The sequence below is a fragment of the Manis pentadactyla genome, chromosome 6 (genome assembly GCF_030020395.1).
Source record: "Manis pentadactyla isolate mManPen7 chromosome 6, mManPen7.hap1, whole genome shotgun sequence".
Lineage (NCBI taxonomy): Eukaryota > Metazoa > Chordata > Mammalia > Pholidota > Manidae > Manis > Manis pentadactyla.
The window spans coordinates 139,015,136-139,037,813 of NC_080024.1; the positions used below are offsets into that span (position 1 = coordinate 139,015,136).

The 22,678-nt window shown below is 37.1% G+C and overlaps 1 protein-coding gene across 1 annotated transcript in view; it reads left to right on the forward strand.

The window, feature by feature from the left end:
* The window catches only part of DCC (DCC netrin 1 receptor), a 1,164,464-nt gene that overhangs the window by 1,085,021 nt on the left and 56,765 nt on the right, over nucleotides 1–22,678 (forward strand). Inside the window, exon 25 of the mRNA XM_036918577.2 lies at nucleotides 2,765–2,881. Coding sequence (XP_036774472.2) covers nucleotides 2,765–2,881 — 117 coding nt within the window. The remainder of the gene's footprint in view (nucleotides 1–2,764; nucleotides 2,882–22,678) is intronic.

Consider the following 22,678-nt stretch of genomic DNA (forward strand, 5'->3'; position numbering starts at 1 on the left):
CTGTCATCAAAAATTCTTAGTCTACTCATGATGTGTTTGTAGAATGACTTGCTGTTGTTCTTGAACTGAATTAGAATCTTTTAATTACTTGAACGAGTGACTGGTTTGCTAGCCTTTCTCAGCTTAGAGTTGCTTAAATGAGGAATCCAGTTGCTGATTTTCAGTCCTGTGTTGTTGAGTGTTCCATTTCTAGCCCTTTAATAATACCTCAAGCAGATTCCCTAACTTTTCTATTATTTTCAGTTATTAAACTGTAGTCCAGTTCTATTAAAAACTACAATCCAAAATTTAAATGAAGGATTCTCTTTTCCTTATGGCCAGCTAAACTTTTGGCTCTGAGGACTGGAGTCATGAATTGTTCTCAAATCCTCCAGCACCTTGGAGAGAAACCGAGTGGTGGGGACGGGGCAGAAGGAGGAGCAGAGTCTGTTTCAGCACCTCTTTGCCTATTCCTCCTACCTGTGTGCTCTCCTTGGTCATGTGGGAAGATGGGAAGATGAAGAGGAAGGGGAAGAGGGGGGAACAAAGGACACTTTGAAGTTCATCACTGCCTGTATGGGCTCAGGGACTGTCCACACGGGTCATCCAAATGCTGAGTCTCTTGTAAAACCCAACTATGGATTCTTGGTGAGACCCTGCGGGATTCTTCCACTGGTAGTTATTGAGGGATGTCAAGTCAGGGTTTAGCCCTCTCCTACCAGGAAGAGCTCTGCCAACCTTGGCTGCATTCCGGCCTTGGGTGAATTCCAGCATGATGACTCACGCTTGTCCAACTTCCCAAGTGCCCACTTACCCTGGGGGAAACTCCTTCATTTTGCCAGGCCAACTCATGAAAGAGCATGCACTCCGCTGCTGACCCCCTCTCTCATCTTCGCGCTCCTCAGTCACCTCTTCCTCCGTTTAAATAGCCAGGGCAGACCAGCACGCCTGCTGCTGGAGCAGGCTGACTCCTGAAAAATGAAGAAAACATTCACCTTTCTTGCAGGAACTTCCACCTTTTATAGACATTCATTCTTACAGCTTTGTTTCTCACTGGACATCACGAAGAAAGAGAGGAGGGATAGAATTGCCTCTCAGATGGCAGAAGGTTTCGCTAACGGTTTTTGAAGACTCCTCCTTCTTGGCATTTCCTTTCATCTGTTAGACACTGAAATGGGGGCAGCCAGACTAATTTCGATCTCTTATTAAATCCTGGGAGAAGTTTAGCTCCAAAGGATGGCTGTTTTCTTCAGAATGAGAGGATACGTGTGCCTGTATGTCTTTAATTTGAGGACCTACTTGCCAGCTCTAGAACAGACAGAGTAGCCCTCAGAGTCCTGCTTGTTGTAATTTACGTTACATTAAGTGTTCTCTGGGCTTTCCTGGTTAAAAGAACACAACTCCATGTCAATGAATAGTCTATTTTTAAGAGCTCTGATCTACTAGGAAACTAGATATTTTTGCAGTGGGGGTGGGCTTTTCTCCATTTGCGGGTGACTTTAGGTCTTAGGAGCCTTATTCCCCTCTTCCCTCTTTTGACCAGTTTTCTCAAATCCTCCAACTTTCTGCAAAGAATTGGTGGCAGCAGCTTGAATAATAGCTTTGCTGGAAATTATTATTATTTATTTTTGTTCCCACAGGAAATTTAAAGTTTGTTGTATGTTGTATTCTCTCTTTTAGTTGTGCTTAAGGAGTACAGTTCGCATGGTTTTATTGTCTTACATGTTTCTGTGTAGTTTTTTAGAAGATGTATGGACAGATTCCGATTTAGGCGGCCATTACTATCTTCGCCACATGGAAGTCTCTCCCAGCATTATTTTTAATTTTTAATTTTATTAACTATTTTAATGAAAATAAGAATTTTAATCAAATAAGATTTTTATTTTAATCAAAATAAGAATATTTATGATTTTTTTCAAAAAACAAGACAATAGTAATGAAGTTGTTAAAAATAATACCCACAATGGTAAAAAGTATGTTTTCCTTTTCTTTTTTCCCCATCTCCAAATTTCTTACCCCTTTAACAAAAGGAAAGCAATGTTAAGAATTTTTTGTGTAACCCTTCTATACAAATATGCCACACATGTACACTTATATATGTTATATGCAGATATATATATATGCATATGCTTTTATATGTATATCACAAAAATGGGAATACCTGATATACACTATTCAGAGCTTTAACTTTGTTTCTCTCCACATATATTTTTTGTTAACTTTTTAAATCGACATATGTCATTCTTTTTTACTTTTTTAATGATTCTTTAATATGATTATTTATGGAATCATAGTAAGTTTATATAAATATGCCTGACCTTTTGAAGAATGTAGTTTATTTCCTGTGTTTTTATGATAAGATGTGATGTTTTGAGCCTTAAATACTAGTTGCATAAATTGTGGTAAATTCATACAATTGAATGTGATGTAGATGCTAAAAAATATATTACCAACTTATTTATTGACAGAGACAGATATTCATGTTATTTTCTTAAGAAGTTTGCAAAATATGCCACTTTTTAAAATATGTGTATGAACATTCTCACTTTTGCATATATACATATACAAAAATCATAAGCAACAAAACGTAAAAACGGTTCTTTCAGGGTAGTGAAGTTATGGTCATTTATTAACATTTGTACACATGAGAGTATATTGATTGGGTTACAAAAATGTAGAAGCATCAATAAAATTAAAAAGGCATTGGAGCATCTAGCTAGAAATTATGTTGAGTATTGCATCATTGAAGAAGGTGTGTTTCTCAGGAGTGTTCTTTGCCTTTTAGGTCAAGACACTGAAGAAGCAGGGAGCTCCATGTCCACTCTGGAAAGGTCACTGGCTGCACGCCGAGCCACCCGGGCTAAGCTCATGATTCCTATGGATGCCCAGTCCAGCAATCCCGGTGAGTAAAGATTGGGCCCACAATGAAGAAATGAACTGCTTTCCATAACAAATGATCAAATAATATTTAAATTTTTATCTGAACTTTCTAGACAAATGGACACTATGAAGAATGACTAAAACCACATAATTTATAATTTACAAGTCAGAGTTTGCACTCTATTGTTGTATTTGTTAATGTAATCAAATAGTCTCTTGGTAAACAGATGGCTACATTTATAAGGAATTGCAAAAAATATGAATTGATGTAAAAAGAACTGAAATTTCTTACAGTATATTTTATCTTATTCTAGTGATCACCTTCCTAGTTTTTTTAACTTTTTTAATAGACCCAGTTTCTGGGCATAAATAATCTAGCGCTCTTGAAGCAAGTGTTGACAGATATCCACTTACTACCCTCTTGTTAAAGTTTTCTGTCATATTCCCACATTCACTGAACATATTAGCATCTGGGGATCACTTCCTTTCCAATTACCTGTATGATCAATCTTGGTAATTATAACATCCATGCACATAATTTATCCAGTGCCCTAGACTGTTAGTCCCTTTATATTACCTGCAATGATATTGGCTCTTTCCCATCTCAATTCATCAATCCCATGTCACACGCTAAACCAATAATTGCAACCCCTACAAATTCTCAGTTTCCGTCATCCCTTTTCCTCTCACCTTGTTACTTTCCTGCTCACTTATTTTATTGCCCCCTTGCCAACAATTTTTCAGTCCCACCAAGACCTTCCATGCATTAACTGTGCCACCCTCCCACTGCCCTCATTTCCCTCCAAACTCAACTTAGAGAACAGTCATTTATTATCTTTAGCCCTTGCAGACCCCCTCATTTCCCTTGACCCTCTTTCCCTATCATACTCACTGAAAAAACTCAGTGCTGGTTAAATTAGCTCCTCTACCATCCTCTTGCCATGTACCCTGACAGCTGACTTAATCAGAGAAAAGCACATACCTCGTTTCCTGGGCATTTATGACCACGAATCCAAGGCTGTCTCTTTGGAAATGCCCCTGCATCTCTCTAGTCGTTCATTGTTTCACTCTGTAAGATGAGTGTCTTATATCTATTCTCACTTTTTAGACTCCCAGTACCACTTTTCTTTCCCCACTCTCAGCTAATAATCTTGCTTCTTTTATCACTAAGAAAAGAAAAGCATTCAAAAATAGTTTTCTTATCCTTTCATCAAATCTAGCTGAAGTTTGTGCTCCTGTCTGAAGCCAGCTCTTTCCTCATTGCTTGTCACCCACATAGGGACTGGACTCTTCTGTAATTATCCCTTTTCTGCATCATCCATTTTCCCTCCTCACTGATAATTCAACTAAGCATCGCCATTCTGTCACAACTCCTGTTTTGCACAACTTGCTTGATACCACTTTCCCCTTTAAAGCCTTTCCCTGAAAAACTCCTTTATAAGTTGTTCTATACTCAGTGTTTGCTTCTTTAGAATCTTCCTTATTAGTTTCAGTGACATTTTCACACCCTGTCCACCAAAACCGTGATTACCAAGGTTATCAATAGTCTCCACATTGTCAAATTCAATGGTCAATTCTCAGGTGCTCAGCAAAATTTGATAGCTTCTCACCTTTTTTCCTGAAACACTCTTCATGTGGCTTATGGTACTAAATGTTCCTGGTTTTCTTTCCATCCCACTGGTTGCTCCTTCTCGGTATCTTCTGCTTATTTCCCCTCTCACTCCCAGTCTCTGGAGTCAGAGCATCCCACGGATCAGTCTTCAGGCTCTTCTCTTCTATCTGCATTAGCTTCTTCAGTGATACCATCTGGCACCAATGGCTTCAATACCATCTAAATGCTATTGGTCCCACATTTTATCTCTAGTTTAATCTCTTTCCAGAATCTAAGTCAACTGCCATATCAGCCATTGACTCACCTTCTCCAAATGGCTATCTAAAAGGCAACTCAGCTGTGTTCAAAATGAAAATCATTCTTTTCCATGATTCCCTTTTCCCATATCCACACTTGATCCTCCTATTCTTTTCCCCATTTCAATGAGTGATACCACTGGACATCCATTTACTTTTGTTCAACACTCTAGATTCATGCTTCTTTATTCCGATTTCCTCAAACCCCAAATTCAGTCTTTCCCCAAGTACTGTAGTTCTTGCTGGCAATACCTACCGTTCCACCTCCCCTGCTCTGCCCTTACCGGTGCACCACCATCTGTTACGGATTGTAGACTGTACCGTAAGCCAACGAATAGTCTCTTCTTTAGCTCTTATCTCTCCAGTAAGGTGTCAGCACAGCAGCATTTCAATTTGTGGATTAGATTATGTTATTCCTCTTGACTTCCCATCATATGAACAAAATCCAGTGAGTTTGCCGTGTCCTACAAGGCCCTGTGGGGTCCACCTCTAGCCACGTCCCTCACTTCCCCTCCTGCTACCACTTTCCATAATCTGTTTCAGCCTCATGTTCCTCCTGTTTGTTCTTTGCATAATAATGTGCATTCCAACTCAGGGACTTTTCCTTTGCTTTTTCTCTTGCCTGGAATCTCTCTTCATAGATATTTATATGGCTTTTCCTTCACTTCATTCAGGTCTGTGTTCAGTTGCCACCACCACACACAGATCTTCCCTGACCGTAGTCTAACAGCATGTTTGGTCACTCTCTACTCTGTTCATTTTTCCCGACTAATGTGTATAGATTAACAAATCTGTTTAGATCACTTGATTTCCTCAATATCCGGAACAGAGCTTGGCACATGGTAGGCATCAATAGATAATTTAGTCGAATGAATGAATTAATGGTTCTTTCTTTCTATTTTCTATAATATGTCATGTTTCACCTATGCTGAGTTTTATAGCCGTAAATGCAAAAAGTTACATGGAATTTATACTGAATGCCAACTGCTCAATGCATGGGGTAAATACTATTACTAAGCCTGTAACGCTGATAAGAGAACTAAGGCTTGGAGACTTTTCAGTACCTAGCTTGCAGTCGCACTGTAAGTGACAGAGCTAGAATTTGGACTCAGAAGGTCTGGGGTCAGAGTCCTGCACTTTTAACCATTATTTTCCCAGCTACAATACTCTGGGAAGCTATTGCTCTTTTCCTTTAATTCCTCTCCCTGCACAGAGGGACACTGTACACTTACTTCCCTCTTTTTTCCCCCTACAGTGACTTTCCCCTCGTAACTAAGTTCTAGCTGTACCAATCTTTTTTGCTTTCTTCTTAAAAATCACTGTGCTTCAGAAACTCCGTGGCATTTTCAGTCCTGTATATAACTTCCCTGCCTGACAAGTTCCCATATCCTATTATGGGAACTTCCACAACATATTTTGAATCCCTGGCTGCCTTACCATTCCCAAGAGTCATATTTTTATTCTTCTCTTCATGACCTCTTCTTTATGAACTGCTGAAACAGCCTCATCGTTAGTCTTCCTCTCTCTACTCCTCCAGATTATTGTGTAAACTGCTTGCCAGATTTCTTCCTGAAACAACTTAAACATGGCATTCCACTCCATAAATTTTTCCAGTGGCTCCCATTGTCTGCCAAGAAAAGTCAACTGCAAACTCCTCAGCATATCACATCTTAGTTGTTGCTGTGTCGTTTTGTGTGTGTGTGTGTGTGTGTGTGTGTGTGTGTGTGTGTGTGTGTGTGTGTGTATGTGTGTACCTTTGACTCTTGCCAACCTGGACTCATTGCCAGGCACAAATATGTCGCCCTTTGTTTTTTCTCTCTGAACATTCCTTCCCTTTTGGAATGACTCAGTGGCTGTCTCTACTTAACAAAATTCCATGCATCTTTCAAAGATCAGGACAGATACTGATGCTCTCATAAATCCTTTTCTGAATACTCAATCCAAAAATGATGGCTTCCTTTGTCATGTTTGAATAACATTTCTTTTTACCACTTTTGTGGCATTAATTACACATAGTACTGCCTCATATGGGTGTTTAGGTCCAAATATTCCCTCTTCTAATAGGTTGGGAATTTCATGGTAGGGAAGGAATGTATCTAATTCATCTTCACAAGTATTCATTGTATAGCTTCATACATTGTGTATATATAGCTCAATGCTTAGGACAAAATTGGTGCTTGCTGAATATCCATCAAATGACTGAATGAATAAGTAAAAGTATTACGAGAATGCCTGTTTCTGTAACACACCAGTATCTTAGAGCTTTTTTTAATCAGTTATAGAATATCTTCTACTAAAATTTCTAATATATTAAGAGCAGTTAAAATTGTTTTCATTAAACATGAAAGGAAATAATGAGCTTAGAAAGAAAAATTAAGTCTAACAAGTACTGAGAACTTCTGAATATTCTTCACTGCTAAATACCTTGCTAATTGCTATTTCACTGAATCCTCATAGCATTGTCATGTGCTGAGGTTATCCTGATTTTACAGATGGGAAACAGAGACTCTGAGAGCTTATGAACTTGCTCCAGTACATACCTGGGCAACCTCTGAACTCTATGATGTACTGCTTTTCCAAGGATAAAGATGCCTTACATGCCTTATTTTATTTATATCCTTTCTTTCTTTTTTTAAAGATATTGTGATAGTAGCATCTCCAATTTACAAACATGGAAACTAAAGTGTGAGAGTCTGAACCAGGCTTGTGCTTGACCTGTCCACACACTGTGCCCATCCTGTTGTTGCCTCAAGCTCTAAGTTGCTCTCTACCTAAAGCAGCAAACCTTCTCTTATTCCTAGTGTCTTCCCTACATGAATGAAGCCCTAAAATGACCAGTGATTAATTTTTATTATTTTAAAAGTGATCCTTCAAGGCATGCACATGATTTTAAATAAATAGTTTTACAAAATTAATAGAAACCCTCTGACCCAACAATTCCATTCTTAGACATATTCCACTCTTGGGCATATACACAGCAGATATATATATAATATATTCACTAAAAGACATGTACAAGAATGTGTGTGGCAATACCATTCATCACATCACATTGTCATTACTTTGTAATATAATCATATGATGGTATATCACACAGCAATGAAAATGAGCGAACTAAAATGACACAAACAATATGAAGAACCTCATAGACAAAATGTTGTAAGACAGAAATCTAACACCTGTATGACTCAACTTATGTAAAGTTCAAAAACAGGCAAGATATTCTGTTGGATTAGAATTCAGAAGGGCACTTAGTCTTAAAGGGAAGTGATTAGTGACTGGAAGCAATCATGGGGCAGTTTCTGATAATGTTCCATTTCATGCCCTGAGGATGGTTCAAGGCAATTCACTTGGAAAATCACTGGACACTATTTAGGATATTCCAGTTTAATATGTATGCTAAACTTAAAATTTCAATAAGAATTGAAGTGCCAACTGATATATATCTTTTGAAATAACTTTGTCACATTATATTCTTTGTTATCTCCAAGCTCTGTATTGGTAAACCTGCAACTAAAGAAAATGACTTAAACATTTAGCCAAAGTTTTTTTCAAAATCAGTTCTTAAGCTTTCTCATAAATAAAATAGGCTCTTTGCAGTTGACATGTTTGATAGGCCTTAGATAACTATGCTGAAAAAACAGAGTTTGGTAGAGTTGTAACTGCATTCAGAATAGTAGATGCATTTACTGATGGCCCCACTTGCAGTTACATAGATTTACTATGGTGTAAAGCAAATCAGAGCATTGTACAGATTTCTAGTCACATGTATGAAGGTGTTTGCCATTCCACTTAAGAATCATTATTTTTCTAAGCTTGTTTTCCCATCTTCCTTGACATTTTTCATACTCTATAAAATGTTAATTAGCAGATAAAATATAGACTACCTAAAGTGGTTATTTTTTTTTCTTTTTGGTTCTTAAAACCTGGGAGGAAATGTATAATATTTCACTGGAGTACAAAATCTGTTTCTCTAAGATTATACTTCTTGGTTGAAAACATTACATGGCCTGTCCTGTTCCCTATCCCTGAACACAACTCACAGCTGAGTAAGCTGATGATCGTGACAAGCATACCAGCTAATAGTAGACAGGAAAACCCAGATATTTGGATTCCCCAGTTCAGTGCTCTTCCCTAGCAAAGGCTGTCTAGTGATACAGTGGCTGAATAATTATTTTAAAATATTTTTTTATTTACTATAAATAAAATTAATCATAAGGAATCAGAAGCATCAGATGTAACTTTCCTGCCTTCTTAAAGGGTATACAAGGGCCATGTTTTCCCAGGAATCAGATTCTGAGACAGAATTTGGAATACAGGGAATTTATCAGCAAGTGCTTTCTGGGATAACACCCATGAGACAGAGGGACACCGGATTGGGGGCGAGGGAGAAACTGAACTGCTGATGCAGTTTAATGAAAGCCTTAGGTGACCCTATGGTTACTCTTGTGCTGGGATTGTCCTTCAGAATTGTCTCAAATGATGCAAGGTGGCATGGACTTCTGTACCTTGTCTCAACTGGTCTTTGACATGGGCTGCCTCTGTAAGTGGGGTGTAATCTTGGATGAGCAACTTTTTTGGCTGAGAGCAATTCCTAGAGTGATGTAGATTTAGTTAAATTTCTAACATTTTATTATTTGATGGAACGTAAGTATTCATGTGGCCTTCAGTCCCCTTTCCAGTTTCAACTTGTATTTTCTTCAGTAAAATGCAGTAAGAAGCAGAGGCAGAGACTCTGAATTAGGAAAGATATAGCTTGAAGCACAACTTGTAAGATCACATCAGTTATAAAATTCCAATGATGTACCATATGATAGTTTCTTGGGCAGAATCCTCTTGAATTTCTTTTTTTTTTCTTTTTCCTCTTTCCCTGTACATCTTTGAGGCAGGGGGTTAGGGGCATGTAAAATCAGCCTTTAAAGGGAAAAAAAGTCTCAAAAAGGTAACCTGAAGAGTCTAGTAAAAAGACAGGCAAAGAGGCATACAGTTTTGCTTCTGTGATTGGTTAAGGGCTGCTTATGGCTACTGGTTTTGGAGCTTTCTAGAACATTCACTGTGAGAGCCAACCCTTTTTTCCCATTCCCACCATTTGCCTTAGTCACTTGACTGCAGATCTCAAACAATGAGTTGATAAAGCTATTGAGAAATGAATAAAGTTCCATGAGAAGAAGCAGGTTTAAAAAACTGGAGTTCTATTGGCTTGAGGTGCTGAACTACCAGGTGGCCATCTTGTACACAGATAGACATGGGGAAGGACTGGCCTTCCCCACTTCTGAAGCTTTGGATTCTAAGTCTGTATCCTTGTATGACCCTTGCATATGTGGTGTGAGAAGCCAATATCCTAAAACTGGTCCCAGATCAATAGGCTTCTGGAACTGGGCATTCATTCCAGTACCCAGCAGCCCTTATAAGTGCCCACATCTGCTCAAGAATGCTTTCTTAGGCATAGTAAGTGCAAACAACTGTTTCAGTAACATAAACCCCAATGCATATGCATTTTCAACCATTAAGAACTTGTGGGAGCTGCGGCAAGAAAAAGAAAGTTAAAAGCTCACTAAAACTTGCATTAGAAATGATATTATCTAATATATGATTCCAAGTAGTAGTTTGAGCAGAGCATTATTTAGTTCATTATTCTTTGAGTCTGGAGTGCCTATTTCATTCTTCCTTTTACTATGAATTTCTGCACGAGGTAGTATTTTGATAGCACCTCTCCAGTTCCCACAGTGCTATGTAAATGATTTGTATGACATTTGTTAATGAATGAGAGTTAAAAACAGAGTTGTTTCTTTGCAGCTCTATATGCAAATGATTTTTTAAAATAAAACTTATTGATTAGTAATTCCACAGGATTATCAGAAAACTTAGGTCAGTAAGATTGTCAGAAATGGTCAAGATGCAGTCTTCAATAAGTCTCAAAAAGGCACTGATGGGGAGTACGGGATCATGTTTTTAAGAATTTTACAAGGCAAAAAAATGGCTTGTTTATCAGAGATATAGGAGTCATCAAGAATGGATCTGTCAAAGAGTTGGTGAAAGTAAAGAAATGTGGATGATGAAGTACAAAAGAAATACAAACATAGCTTTTAGAAAGGTTTTCTATAGCAAAGTGAAGAATAAAGAACCCTTTTCAGGATTTATGTTACCTAATTCTCCTTCAGTTCCTAATATCTTAGAGATTTCTACTACAAAATGTACTATCTTTTATTCCTAGACCTTTCTCATCTGAGTCAAGACTTTTGGGCAACCTGGGGTAACTTGTAAAAGATAAGGCAGATATGCTCCTAGTGTCTTGGGAAAGTCACTGGTCTACAGAAAAGGAAGCAGTGTGAGCCTCAAACTTATCTCAAAGGATTCCTTTGGAAGCAGATCTGAGTCTTCCTTTCCTGCCATCTCATCTTCTGTGTCATACTCTTGATGTCAAAATATCCAGCTGTTTTAAGATTTCCAGACTGGACAGCCATATTTCCTTCTGGCAGACCTCACTTGGGAGGGGTCAGGTAGAGGTGAGCAAAGGTAAGTGTAAGGACCTTACAGCTCCCTGCTCCCAGTGTGCTCCATTGGCCTTAGTGCATTTCCATGGCCACCTTCAAACGGGCACTGATCCAGTCACCTCTGGGTCATATCTCATCTTGTAAGGTCTGTATAAACCACATGGAAAAAGGGCCAGCTAGACTTAGAGATAAAAAAGGTCTTCCCTTAGCTTATAAATGACAGAACAAGAATTGGAACCCAAAGTTTGTTTTATAATCACAATTTCACTTGTTTTTTTTTTCCCTCCAGGGGAAGAATTTTCCTTTCTAAATCCAAAAATCTTAGTGTCATAATTCCTGCAGGCTCAAATTTGAGTAAAAACTGTACCATTTAGTTGCCTCTCTTAAAACATTGCCCTCATTTACTGAATGTTAAGATAGGATTTTTTTTGCTGTTTTATAGAATTAATTATATTTTAATGACAGTTTTCAGCATCTTGGTGAAGAATTTGGCATATCTTTTTAAGGGCTCACATTTTTTATTTTTTCTATTTTTAACACCTTTATTGAGAATAATTAATCATATCTATCTGTATACTTATATTTATTTAATGTATGTAATTTGATAAGTTTGGACATATGCATATACCCATGAAAATATCACTACAATCAAGGTGATAGACATACAGGAAGGGTGCTTTAAACGTTTCCTATTCAGTCGTAGCCCGCTCAGTCTTGGGGGGATCTACTGAAGCTCAGTAGATGAAGAACAATAACCAGCACTTATGCAGGCTGACTCCTGTACTTCTATGGAAGATCTCTTTAATCCTCCCAACCACACCACAAAGTCAGCACTATTATCATCTCTACTTTACAATGAGAAAACTAAGAAATAAGAGCTTGAAGAACTTGCTTACATTAATGTATAGTTATCTATTGCTGTGTAACAAATTATGACCAGAATGTAGCAATGTAACACAATTGTTAATTTTCTCAATAGCTTCTGAATGTCAGAAAAAGAGGAACAGTTTAGCTCGGGAGTTCTGGCTCATGGTCTCAAGTCATCTCGTGAGGTTTCTCAGTTTCTTGGACAGACGACTCTGTTTCCTATTCACAGGTTTACTGGTGTGTCTTCAACCCGTGACTCCTGGCTTCCCCCAGAGTGAGTGATCTGAGGGAGAAGGAGCAAGCAATCTTTTTTAACCTAATTTTGGAAGTGACATACCCTCACTTCTGCTGCATTCTCTTGGTCACTCGACCAACCTTGATATAATGTGGCAGGGAACTCCACAAAGATATGAATGTTATGTGGTGGCAGTCAATGGAGGCAGCTTGGATATTGGCTATGACACATACTCCCTAGCAACTGACAGCACTAGGTAATGAACCCAGACAGTCGAACCTCAGTGCTTGCGTTTTTTCCCACCATAGAACCCATATTTCTGAATGTTCGTGCTTTTCCTAAAGGGGACTTCGGTGGAATTCATTGATACTTGTGGGTGTCATTCAGTGATGATTGCTACCAAAGGGCACCTGAAAATGGGAAGAAGATAAGAATTATTTTTTTAAATTTTTTATTAAGGTATTATTGATATACATTCTTATGAAGGTTTCACATGAAAAAACAATGTGGTTACTACATCTACCCATATTGTCGAGTCCCCACCCACACCCCAACGGAGTCACTGTCCATCAGTGTAGTAAGATGCCACAGATTCACTATTTGCCTTCTCTGTGCTACACTGTTTCACCCGTGATCCCCCACACCATGTGTATGAAACATAATACCCCTCAATCCCCTTCTCCCTCCCTCCCCAGCCGCCCTCCCACACCCCTCCCCTTTGGTAACCACTAGTTCCTTCCTGGAGTCTCTGAGTCTGCTGCTATTTTGTTCCTTCAGTTTTACTTCGTTGTTATACTCCACAAATGAGGGAAATCATTTGGCATTTGTCTTTCTCTGCCTGGCTTATTTCACTGAGCATAATGTCCTCCAGCTCCATCCATGTTGTTGCAAATGGTAGGATTTGTTTCTTTCTTATGGCTGAAGAGTATTCCATTGTGTATATGTACCACCTCTTCTTTATCCATTCATCTACTGATGGACACTTAGGTTGCTTCCATATCTTGGCTATTGTAAAAAGTGCTACAATAAACATAGGGGTGCACATGTCTTTTTGTATCTTAGAAGTTGTATTCTTTGGGTAAATTCCAAGGAGTCGGATTCCCGGGTCAAATGGTATTTCTATTTTTAGTTTTTTGAGGAACCTCCATATTGCTTTCCACAATGGTTGAACTAGCTTACATTCCCACTAGCAGTGTAGGAGGGTTCCCCTTTCTCTGCATCCTCGCCAGCATTTGTTGTTCTTAGTCTTTTCGATGCTGGTCATCCTTACTGGTGTGAGGTGATATCTCATTGTGGTTTTAATTTGCCTTTCCCTGATGATTAGTGATATGGAGCATCTTCTCATGTGTCTGTTGGCCACCTGAATTTCTTCTTTGGAGAATTGTCTCTTCATATCCTCTGCCAATTTGTTAATCAGGTTATTTGATTTTTGGGTGTTGAGGTGTGTAAGTTGTTTATATATTTTGGATCTTAACCCCTTGTCAGATATGTCATTTACAAATATGTTCTCCCAAACTGTAGGGTGCCTTTTTGTTCTGTCAATGGTGTCCTTTGCCATACAGACACTTTTTAGTTTGATGTAGTCCCATGAGTTCATTTTTGCTTTTGTTTCCCTTGCTCTAGGAGATGCATTCAGGAAGAAGTTGCTCATGCTTATATTCAAGAGATGTTTGCCTATGTTTTCTTCTAAGAGTTTTATGGTTTCATGACTTATGTTCAGGTCTTTGACCCATTTCAAGTTTACTTTTGTGTTTGGGGTTAAACAATAATCCAGTTTCATTCTCTTATACGTAGCTGTCCAGTTTTGCCAACACCAGCTGTTGAAGAGGCTGTCATTTCCCCATTATATGTCCATGACTTCTTTATCATATATTAATTGACCATATCTGGTTGGGTTTATATCGGGGCTCTCTAGTCTGTTCCGTTGGTCTGTGGATCTGTTCTTGTGCCAGTACCAAATTGTCTTGATTACTGTGGCTTTGTAGTAGAGCTTGAATTTGGGGAGTATAATCGCACAGCTTTATTCTTCCTTCTCAGGATTGCTTTGGCTATTTGGGGTCTTTTGTGGTTCCATATGAATTTTAGAAAGATTTTCTCTAGTTCGTTGAAGAATGCTGTTGGTATTTTTATAGGAATTTCATTGAATCTGTAGATTGCTTTGGGCAGGATGGCCATTTTGACAATATTAATTCTTCCTATCCATGAGCATGGGATGTGTTTCCAGTTATTGGTATCTTCTTTAATTTCTCTCATGAGTGTCTTGTAGTTTTTAGGGTATAGGTCTTTCACTTCCTTGGTTAGGTTTTTTCCTAGGTATTTTATACTTTTGATGCAACTGTGAATGGAATTGTGTTCCTGATTCCTTTCTCTGCTAGTGCATTGTTAGTGTATAGGAATGCCACAGATTTCTGCATATTAATTTTGTATCCTGCAACTTTGCTGAATGCAGATATTAGATCTAGTAGTTTTGGAGTGAAATCTTTAGGGTTTTTTATGTATAATATCATGTCATCTGCGAACAGGGACAGTTTAACTTCTTCCTTGCCAATCTGGATGCCTTTTATTTCTTTGTGTTGTCTGATTACCATGGCTAGGACCTCCAGTACTATGTTGAATAGAAGTGGGGAGAGTGAGCATCCTTGTCTTCTTCCTGATCTTAAAAGAAAAGCTTTCAGCTTCTCGCTGTTAAGTATGATGTTGGCTGTGGGTTTGTCATATATGGCCTTTATTATGTTGAGGTACTTGCCCTCTATACCCATTTTGTTGAGAGTTTTTATAATGACTAGATGTTGAATTTTGTCAAATGCTTTTTCAGTATCTTTGGAGATGATCATGTGTTTTTTGTCCTTCTTTTTGTTGATGTGGTGGATGATGTTGATGGATTTTATAATGTTGTACCATCTTGCATCCCTGGAATAAATCCTACTTGATCATGATGGGTGATCTTCTTGATGTATTTTTGAATTTGGTTTGCTAATATTTTGTTGAGTATTTTTGCATCTATGTTCATCAGGGATATTGGTCTGTAATTTTCTTTTTTTGTGGTGTCTTTGCCTGGTTTTGGTATTAGAGTAATGCTGGCCTCATAGAATGAGTTTGGGAGTATTCCCTCTTCTTCTACTCTTTGGAAAACTTTAAGGAGGACGGGTATTAGGTCTTCATTAAATGTTTGATAAAATTCATTGGTGAAGCTATCAGGTACAGGAATTTTGTTCTTGGGTAGTTTTTTGATTACCAGTTCAATTTCATTGCTGGTAATTGGTCTGTTCAGATTTTCTGTTTCTTTCTGAGTCAGCCTTGGAAGGTTATATTTTTCTAGAAAGTTGTCCATTTCTTCTAGGTTATCCAGTTTGTTATGTATATAATTTTTCATAGTATTCTCTAATAATTCTTTGTATTTCTGTGGTGTCCATAGTGATTTTTCCTTTCTCATTTCTGATTCTGTTCATGTGTGTAGACTCTCTTTTTTTCTTGATAAGTCAGGCTAAGGGTTTATCTATTTTGTTTGTTTTCTCGAAGAACCAGCTCTTGCTTTCATTGATTCTTTCTATTGTTTTATTCTTCTCGATTTTATTTATTTCTGCTGTAATCTTTATTATGTCCCTCCTTCTACTGACTTTGGGCCTCCTTTGTTCTTCTTTATCTTGCTTCATTAATTGTGAGTTTAGACTGTTCATATGGGATTGTTCTTCTTTCCTTAGGTAGGCCTGTATTGCAATATACTTTCCTCTCAGCACGGCCTTCACTGCATCCCACAGGTTTTGTGGTGTTGAACTATTGTGATTTGTTGCCATATATTGCTTGATCTCTGCTTTATTTGATCATTTATCCATTAGTGATTTAGGAGCATTTTGTGAAGCCTCTATGTGTTCGTGGGATTTTTCAATTTCTTTGCTTAATTTATTTCTAGTTTCATACCTTTGTGGTCTGAGAAACTGGTTTGTACAATTTCAATCTTTTTGAATTTACTGAGGCTCATTTTGTGGCCTAGAATATTATCTATTCTTGAAAATGTTCCATGTGCACTTGAGAAGAATGTGAATTCTGCTGCTTTTGAGTGTAGAGTTCTGTAGATGTCTGTTAGGTCCATCTGTTCTAATGTGTTGTTCAGTGTCTCGGTCTCCTTACTTATTTTCTGTCTGGTTGATCTGTCCTTCAGAGTGAGTGGAGTGTTGAAGTCTCCTAGAATGAATGCATTGCATTCTATTTCCCCTTTTAATTCTGTTAGTATTTGTTTCACGTATGTAGGTGCTCCTGTGTTGAGTGCATAGATATTTATAATGGTTATATCTTCTTGTTGGATTGACCCTTTTATCATCATGTAATGTCCTTCTTTGTCTCTTGTGACTTTCTTTGTTTTGAAGTCTACTTTGTCTGATGCAAGTACTGCAACTCCTGTTTTTTTCTCCCTATTGCATGAAATATCTTTTTCCATCCTTTCACTTTTAGTCTGTGTATGTCTTTGGGTTTAAAGTGAGTCTCTTGTAGGCAGCATAAAGATGGGTCTTGTTTTTTTATCCATTCCATGACTCAATGTCTTTTGATTGGTGCATTCATTCCATTTACATTTAGGGTGATTATCAATAGGTATGTACTTATTGCTATTGCAGACTTTAGAGTTGTGGTTACCAAAGGTTCAAGATTAACTTCCTTACTGTCTAAGAGTCTAACTTAACTCACTTAATATGCTATTACAAACATAGTCTAAAGGTTCTTTTCTTTTCCTCCTTTTTCTTCCTTTTCCATTCTTTATATATTAAGTATTGTATTCTCTACTCTTTGTCTATCTCTTGATTGACTTTGTGGATAGTTAATTTAATTTTGCATTTGCTTAGTAATTAGCTATTCTACGTTCTTTACTGTGGTTTTAATACCTCTGGTGACAGCTATTCAACCTTAGGAACACTTCCGTCTATAGCAGTTCCCCCAAAATAGACTGTAGAGATGGTTTGTGGGAGGTAAATTCTCTCAGCTTTTGCTTATCTGGAAATTGTTTAATCTCTCCTTCAAATTTAAATGATAATCTTGCTGGATAAAGTAATCTTGGTTCCAGGCCCTTCTGCTTCATTGCTTTAAATACATCATGCCAGTCCCTTCTGGCCTGTAAGGTTTCTGATGAGAAGTCTGATGATAGCCTGATGGGCTTTCCTTTGTATGTATCTTATTTCTCTCTCTGGCTGCTTTTAATAGTCTGTCCTTATCCTTGATCTTTGTCATTTTAATTACTATATGTCTTGGTGTTGTCTTCCTTGGGTCCCTTGTGTTGGGAGATCTGTGGATCTCCGTGGCCTGAGAGACTATCTCCTTACCCAGATTGGGGAAGTTTTCAGCTATTACCTCCTCAAAGATACTTTCTATCCCTTTCTCTCTCTCTTCTTCTTCTGGTACCCCTATAATGCAAATATTGTTCCATTTGGATTGGTCACACAGTTCTCTCAATATTCTTTCATTCTTAGAGATCCTTTTTTCTCTCTGTGCCTCAGCTTCTATTTATTTCTCTTCTCTAGTTTCTATTTCATTTATCATCTCCTCCACCGTATCTAATCTGCTTTTAATGCCCTCCATTATGTTCTTCAACGATTGGATCTCCAACTGGAATTCATTCCTGAGTTCTTGAGTATCTTTCCATACCTCCATGAGCATGTTAATGATTTTTATTTTGAACTGCCTTTCAGAAAGATTCATGAGGCTGATGTCATCTTTCTCAGGAGCTGTATTAATAATTTTGCTTTGAACCAGGTTCCTTTGGCATTTCATATTTGTATATGGCACCCTCTAGTATCCAGAAGCTCTTCTCTCTCGAGCTACTCAGCCCCTGAAGCAATGTCGAGGGTTGCAGGGCAGTGGTATTGGTGCCTGGGGGGAGGAAAGAACTGTTTCCTGCTTCCTGGCTGCTATGCCTGTCTCCACTGCCTGAACCAGTGGGCTGAGCACACAGGTATAAGCCTCTATGCTTTGCATCTGTAGTTGCTGTAGACAGATCTTCCCTCTGTCTGGCCTAACGCCAGGGTAGGGTTTGCCAGTTTGCGAGCCAGGTGGAGCTGGCCGGGAGAAAGGCACAGTAGGCTGTGTATCACAGAGGGGTCCTTGGAGCTGTGTAGCCAGCCAGATAGCTGGAGCACCTGAAAATCATGAAAGCTCCCAACCTGCTAGGCAGAGTGCACCTGGACAGTTTTGTCTGCCTGTCCTTTCTCCTGACCAGTAAGCTCTGCGCAATCCTCTTGCTTTGGCAGCCCTCTTGCTAAGGGCTTCCTTGTTAGGAAGTCTCTCAGACTTTCTGCCTTTCTTTTGTCCCAGAGCAGCCGGATATGGATTCCTGCTTTCCATGAGCGGCTGAAATCTCATTCTCTCCAGGAATTCTGCCTGTCCTAGCTTTCCAATCCCCTAAACATGAGAGTATCATGAAAACACCATGAAATGTAGGTTTGTGCTCCCAGAGCAGATCTCCAGAGTTAGGTATTCAGCAGTCCCAGGTCTCCACTCCCTCCCCACTCCATTTCTATTCCTCCTGCCAGTGAGCTGGGGTGGGGGAAGGGTTTGGGTCCCGCAGGGCCACAGCTTTGGTACATTACCCTGTTCTGTGAGGTCTGCTCTTTTCTTCAGGTGTATGCAGTCTGACGCAGGCTTCTTTCCTGTTTCTCTTTCAGGATTAGTTGTATTATATATATTTTTCTATTATATGTGGTTTTACAAGGAAGCCTCTGTCTCAGTTCTCATGCCGCCATCTTTAATCCAATTTCTCAGGAGATAAGAATATTATCTAGGGCAATAAACACTAAATTTCCAAGTAGTCCAGATTATAGATAGGTCATTACAGAAGAGATGGTAAGGAGAAGCAAAATGAGAATTCAGAATATTAATAACTTTACTCATATTTGTCCACCTCTCCCCCTCCACAAGTCACAATGCTTTCAAGTATCATGTTAGAAAATATATACAAAGGGCTTTGCTTCATAAAATGTGGCTTGAAAAAAAAATCTCTGCTTTAGATTTCCTATAGGCCTCAGGATGTTATAAAAGTTTTAAATATCAGTGTGCCCTGTTCAGGGAGCTACATTATTCTGTAAGGGAATTTCTACTTGAAAAATCTTTTGCATCAGTGTGAGATATAAATTCAATTGTCAACAAGCTGTGTCAGAACAGATTTCTTGTTATATTTGGCCACAGAATGGAGATTTATTGAAAATGCTTGATGATATCACTCTCTGAGCTGTTTTACATAAATATAGCAGCGCAGTGAATGCTTTGAGTTGTAGTGTGAGCGGGTGTGTTTGTATTTCTGACTCTTAAAACTGAAATTAGGGGGAAAATACCAAAAGGCACCTCAATACATAATGTTGTATCCAACTTACTTTAGAATGATGATGTCTGCAACAACTATCTTATAAGTAAGTGGAGACTTCTGTGCCCTTTCAGAAATGAATCATGTATCAAAACACTTCAAAACCAAAGTTTTGGAATACTGCTTTTTCTATTTCATTTCAGGGAATAGAACAATCAGAATTTTTAAGATGTAGAAACACAACAGATTGATTATTTTTTAAAGAACTTTTATTATTGAAAATCTTTTGTAATCAGGTCAGAAGTCAAAAATGAAAAACTCTTAAAAACTAAAATTTCTTCCTTCAGTAATGAAAGACTTGGAACTGTAATATAAATTTGGTCTCTAGGGTTCTCTCAGTTCTTTAGCTTATAGATTCTGTGGCTTTCCAAATTATTTTATGTTCCTCCACTCAATTCAACTCTGACCAGGAGATATTTATGAATTTCTTTTTCTGAATGTATCATAAAATATTGGTTAAGGTCAAATAATATTGACAGGGAAATGTGCATGATTTATGGAGTGGGCACCTTCTATTTCTAAGGAAAGCTATCATTGTCACATTAATATGAGTAAAAATTGTCAACACAGGGAAGGCTTTGCAATCTGGTGATCAATATTAACGACTATGCAGCGATCCTGTTTGATCTGTAAGATGTATGAAATCATTAAATCAACTACCTCAGAGACTGAGATTTTGAGTTTTATGGATGTAGACTTTATGTATCATATGTCTCTTCTTTACTAATGTATTGAAGTTTATTATTACTTCTACTACTACAACTATATAATAACTCTACACCCCAGAAGACTAAATAATACATCAACCACTTAAAAAGTCTTCAGTGGGTTAAAATGACAGATTTCTGAATATTACTTACAGAAAATCCTTCTTATTAACTTATTGAAAAATATGAAGTATCTCTAACACTGATACTTTGTGAGAAACACAAGGGCTACACAATTATAACCTCTTCCTTAAGGAATGTATTGTCCGTTGGGCTGGTGTCCGACTTGAATCTCTGATTCTTTTTAAAAGTTTCCTTATCGTGTTTTCATTTCCTTTTACTAGAGTCTGCTCATATGTCTGTGTAGCCACAGTTTACTTTGAAATATATTTATTGAACTTTGTACTTTATACCACTTATTCTCAAGTTTTCATTCAAATCTTCTCCCCAAAAATTTAGAAAACTTCGTATCACCTCACACTTTTTTAATTTAACATTAAAAATAATGTTTTAAGTATCTGTGAAAGATATAATTTTTCCAGTATACTACTCTTTTAAATAAATCTAAAGCATAAAAACACCATAGCAATTTGATATCCATCATTCATTTATAAAACTTATCAGGAATCTCCTTTTGAACAGAGAAAAATTTCAATCACTCATGTTTCTCCTTGAACTAGTACCTACAATTCACTTTCCCCACAGAAATAATATGCAAATGTCATCTACTTTTTGAATGTCTTTTATTGATCATCTTATTTCTTTGCAACAAAATATTTTTATGAGCTGAAATTGTATGTTTATGTTATAAACTTATGTGAGCATAAGTCTTTAACAGCAATTTTTTTTTCTTCTCGGTTGAGTTAACATTACAATTAGTATTTTTGTACAATTTTATATAAAGTAAAATTCTGTTTGAATTGTATTTAAAAACATGAATGAGACTTTCTGTCTCATTTTCTTTTATTGGTCTTGACACTGAGAAACTTTGTATATATGTGTAGTTGAGTGTCACAACAATGAATTTTTATAGCAGTCACTGAATGATTTAAACTTTTTCCAATCCAAATGACTTGACAAGATCATATTGTGAACTCTCATCCAAACTTATTTTTCATAATATTTCAAGAAAAAACTAGATAATGGCCTCCTTCAGTTCTGCTGGAAGTAAGACTTAGAAAGTGCCTGACTTTTAGAAGTATTTGTTACTCATTCAAGTTATTTAGTTTCTTATTTTCTAAATGGTACACCTATAAAAGCTTTACCAAGACTTAAAAGTAATTATAAGATACATCTGCCAGTTCTTTTCACTAAGAGTAACTTTTGTATAACACAGTATATTAAGAGAAGATTGGAAACACTGAAATATCACTCATAATATGTATGTCTTTGTGAATATAATTTTTGGAAAAGTGTTATCCTATTAAAATTTATATTTTTTCCTTCAATCATTGAAAACACCCATCATTTAACCTACTTAAAAGAGCTAGCCCTCATTGTGAAACCAATCAAAACATTTTTATGAAAAGGCCTGACTTCATTTTTCAATTCAAATAAAACATGTTAATATGTATTTCAACTATTATAAATACACTGAAAAGTAAGTTCTGGATTGCAATTTTTAAAGCCAACTTACTTGAAGCAGCCCTTTTGATTTAAACTCGGCATTTATTTAATATAATTAATCTGCATTTTAAGTTAGAAAATGTACTTTAAAATCCTTACATTGTTTCTAATTAATTTATAATAATGCAATATAATCTGTATCTATGATTATGAAGTTACTTATATAAAAGGAATATAATTTTAAAAGAAAGATAAATATGCATGTTTGTGCATATTGAACTTCAGCAATTGGCATTAGGGTATAATTAAATGGAAATGTATATAATATAAATAATTTCATTAATTTCATAGACAGGAATATACTATTGTACTGAAATTGATCATTCTAGTAGCTAGCTTAAATTTTATTTTTTTGTTAATAAGAGGTAGGGAATATAAAACATTTTATAAGATGTAAGGTGAAAATTGACAATTAGAATAACTATTTCATAATATATAATTGATACATATTGAATAATGAAATTGAACAATGCTCACTAAACCTAGAACAGATTGTGTAATATATTTATCTATTGGTTTAAATGAGTGTAACTAAAAATATTTGATGTACCCAGAAAACCATTCAGTTACATTTAAATTAATGTGTCACTAAGCTATACTCTTTTGGCTGCTTGAAGTTATTTCTTTCTATTTAAATATA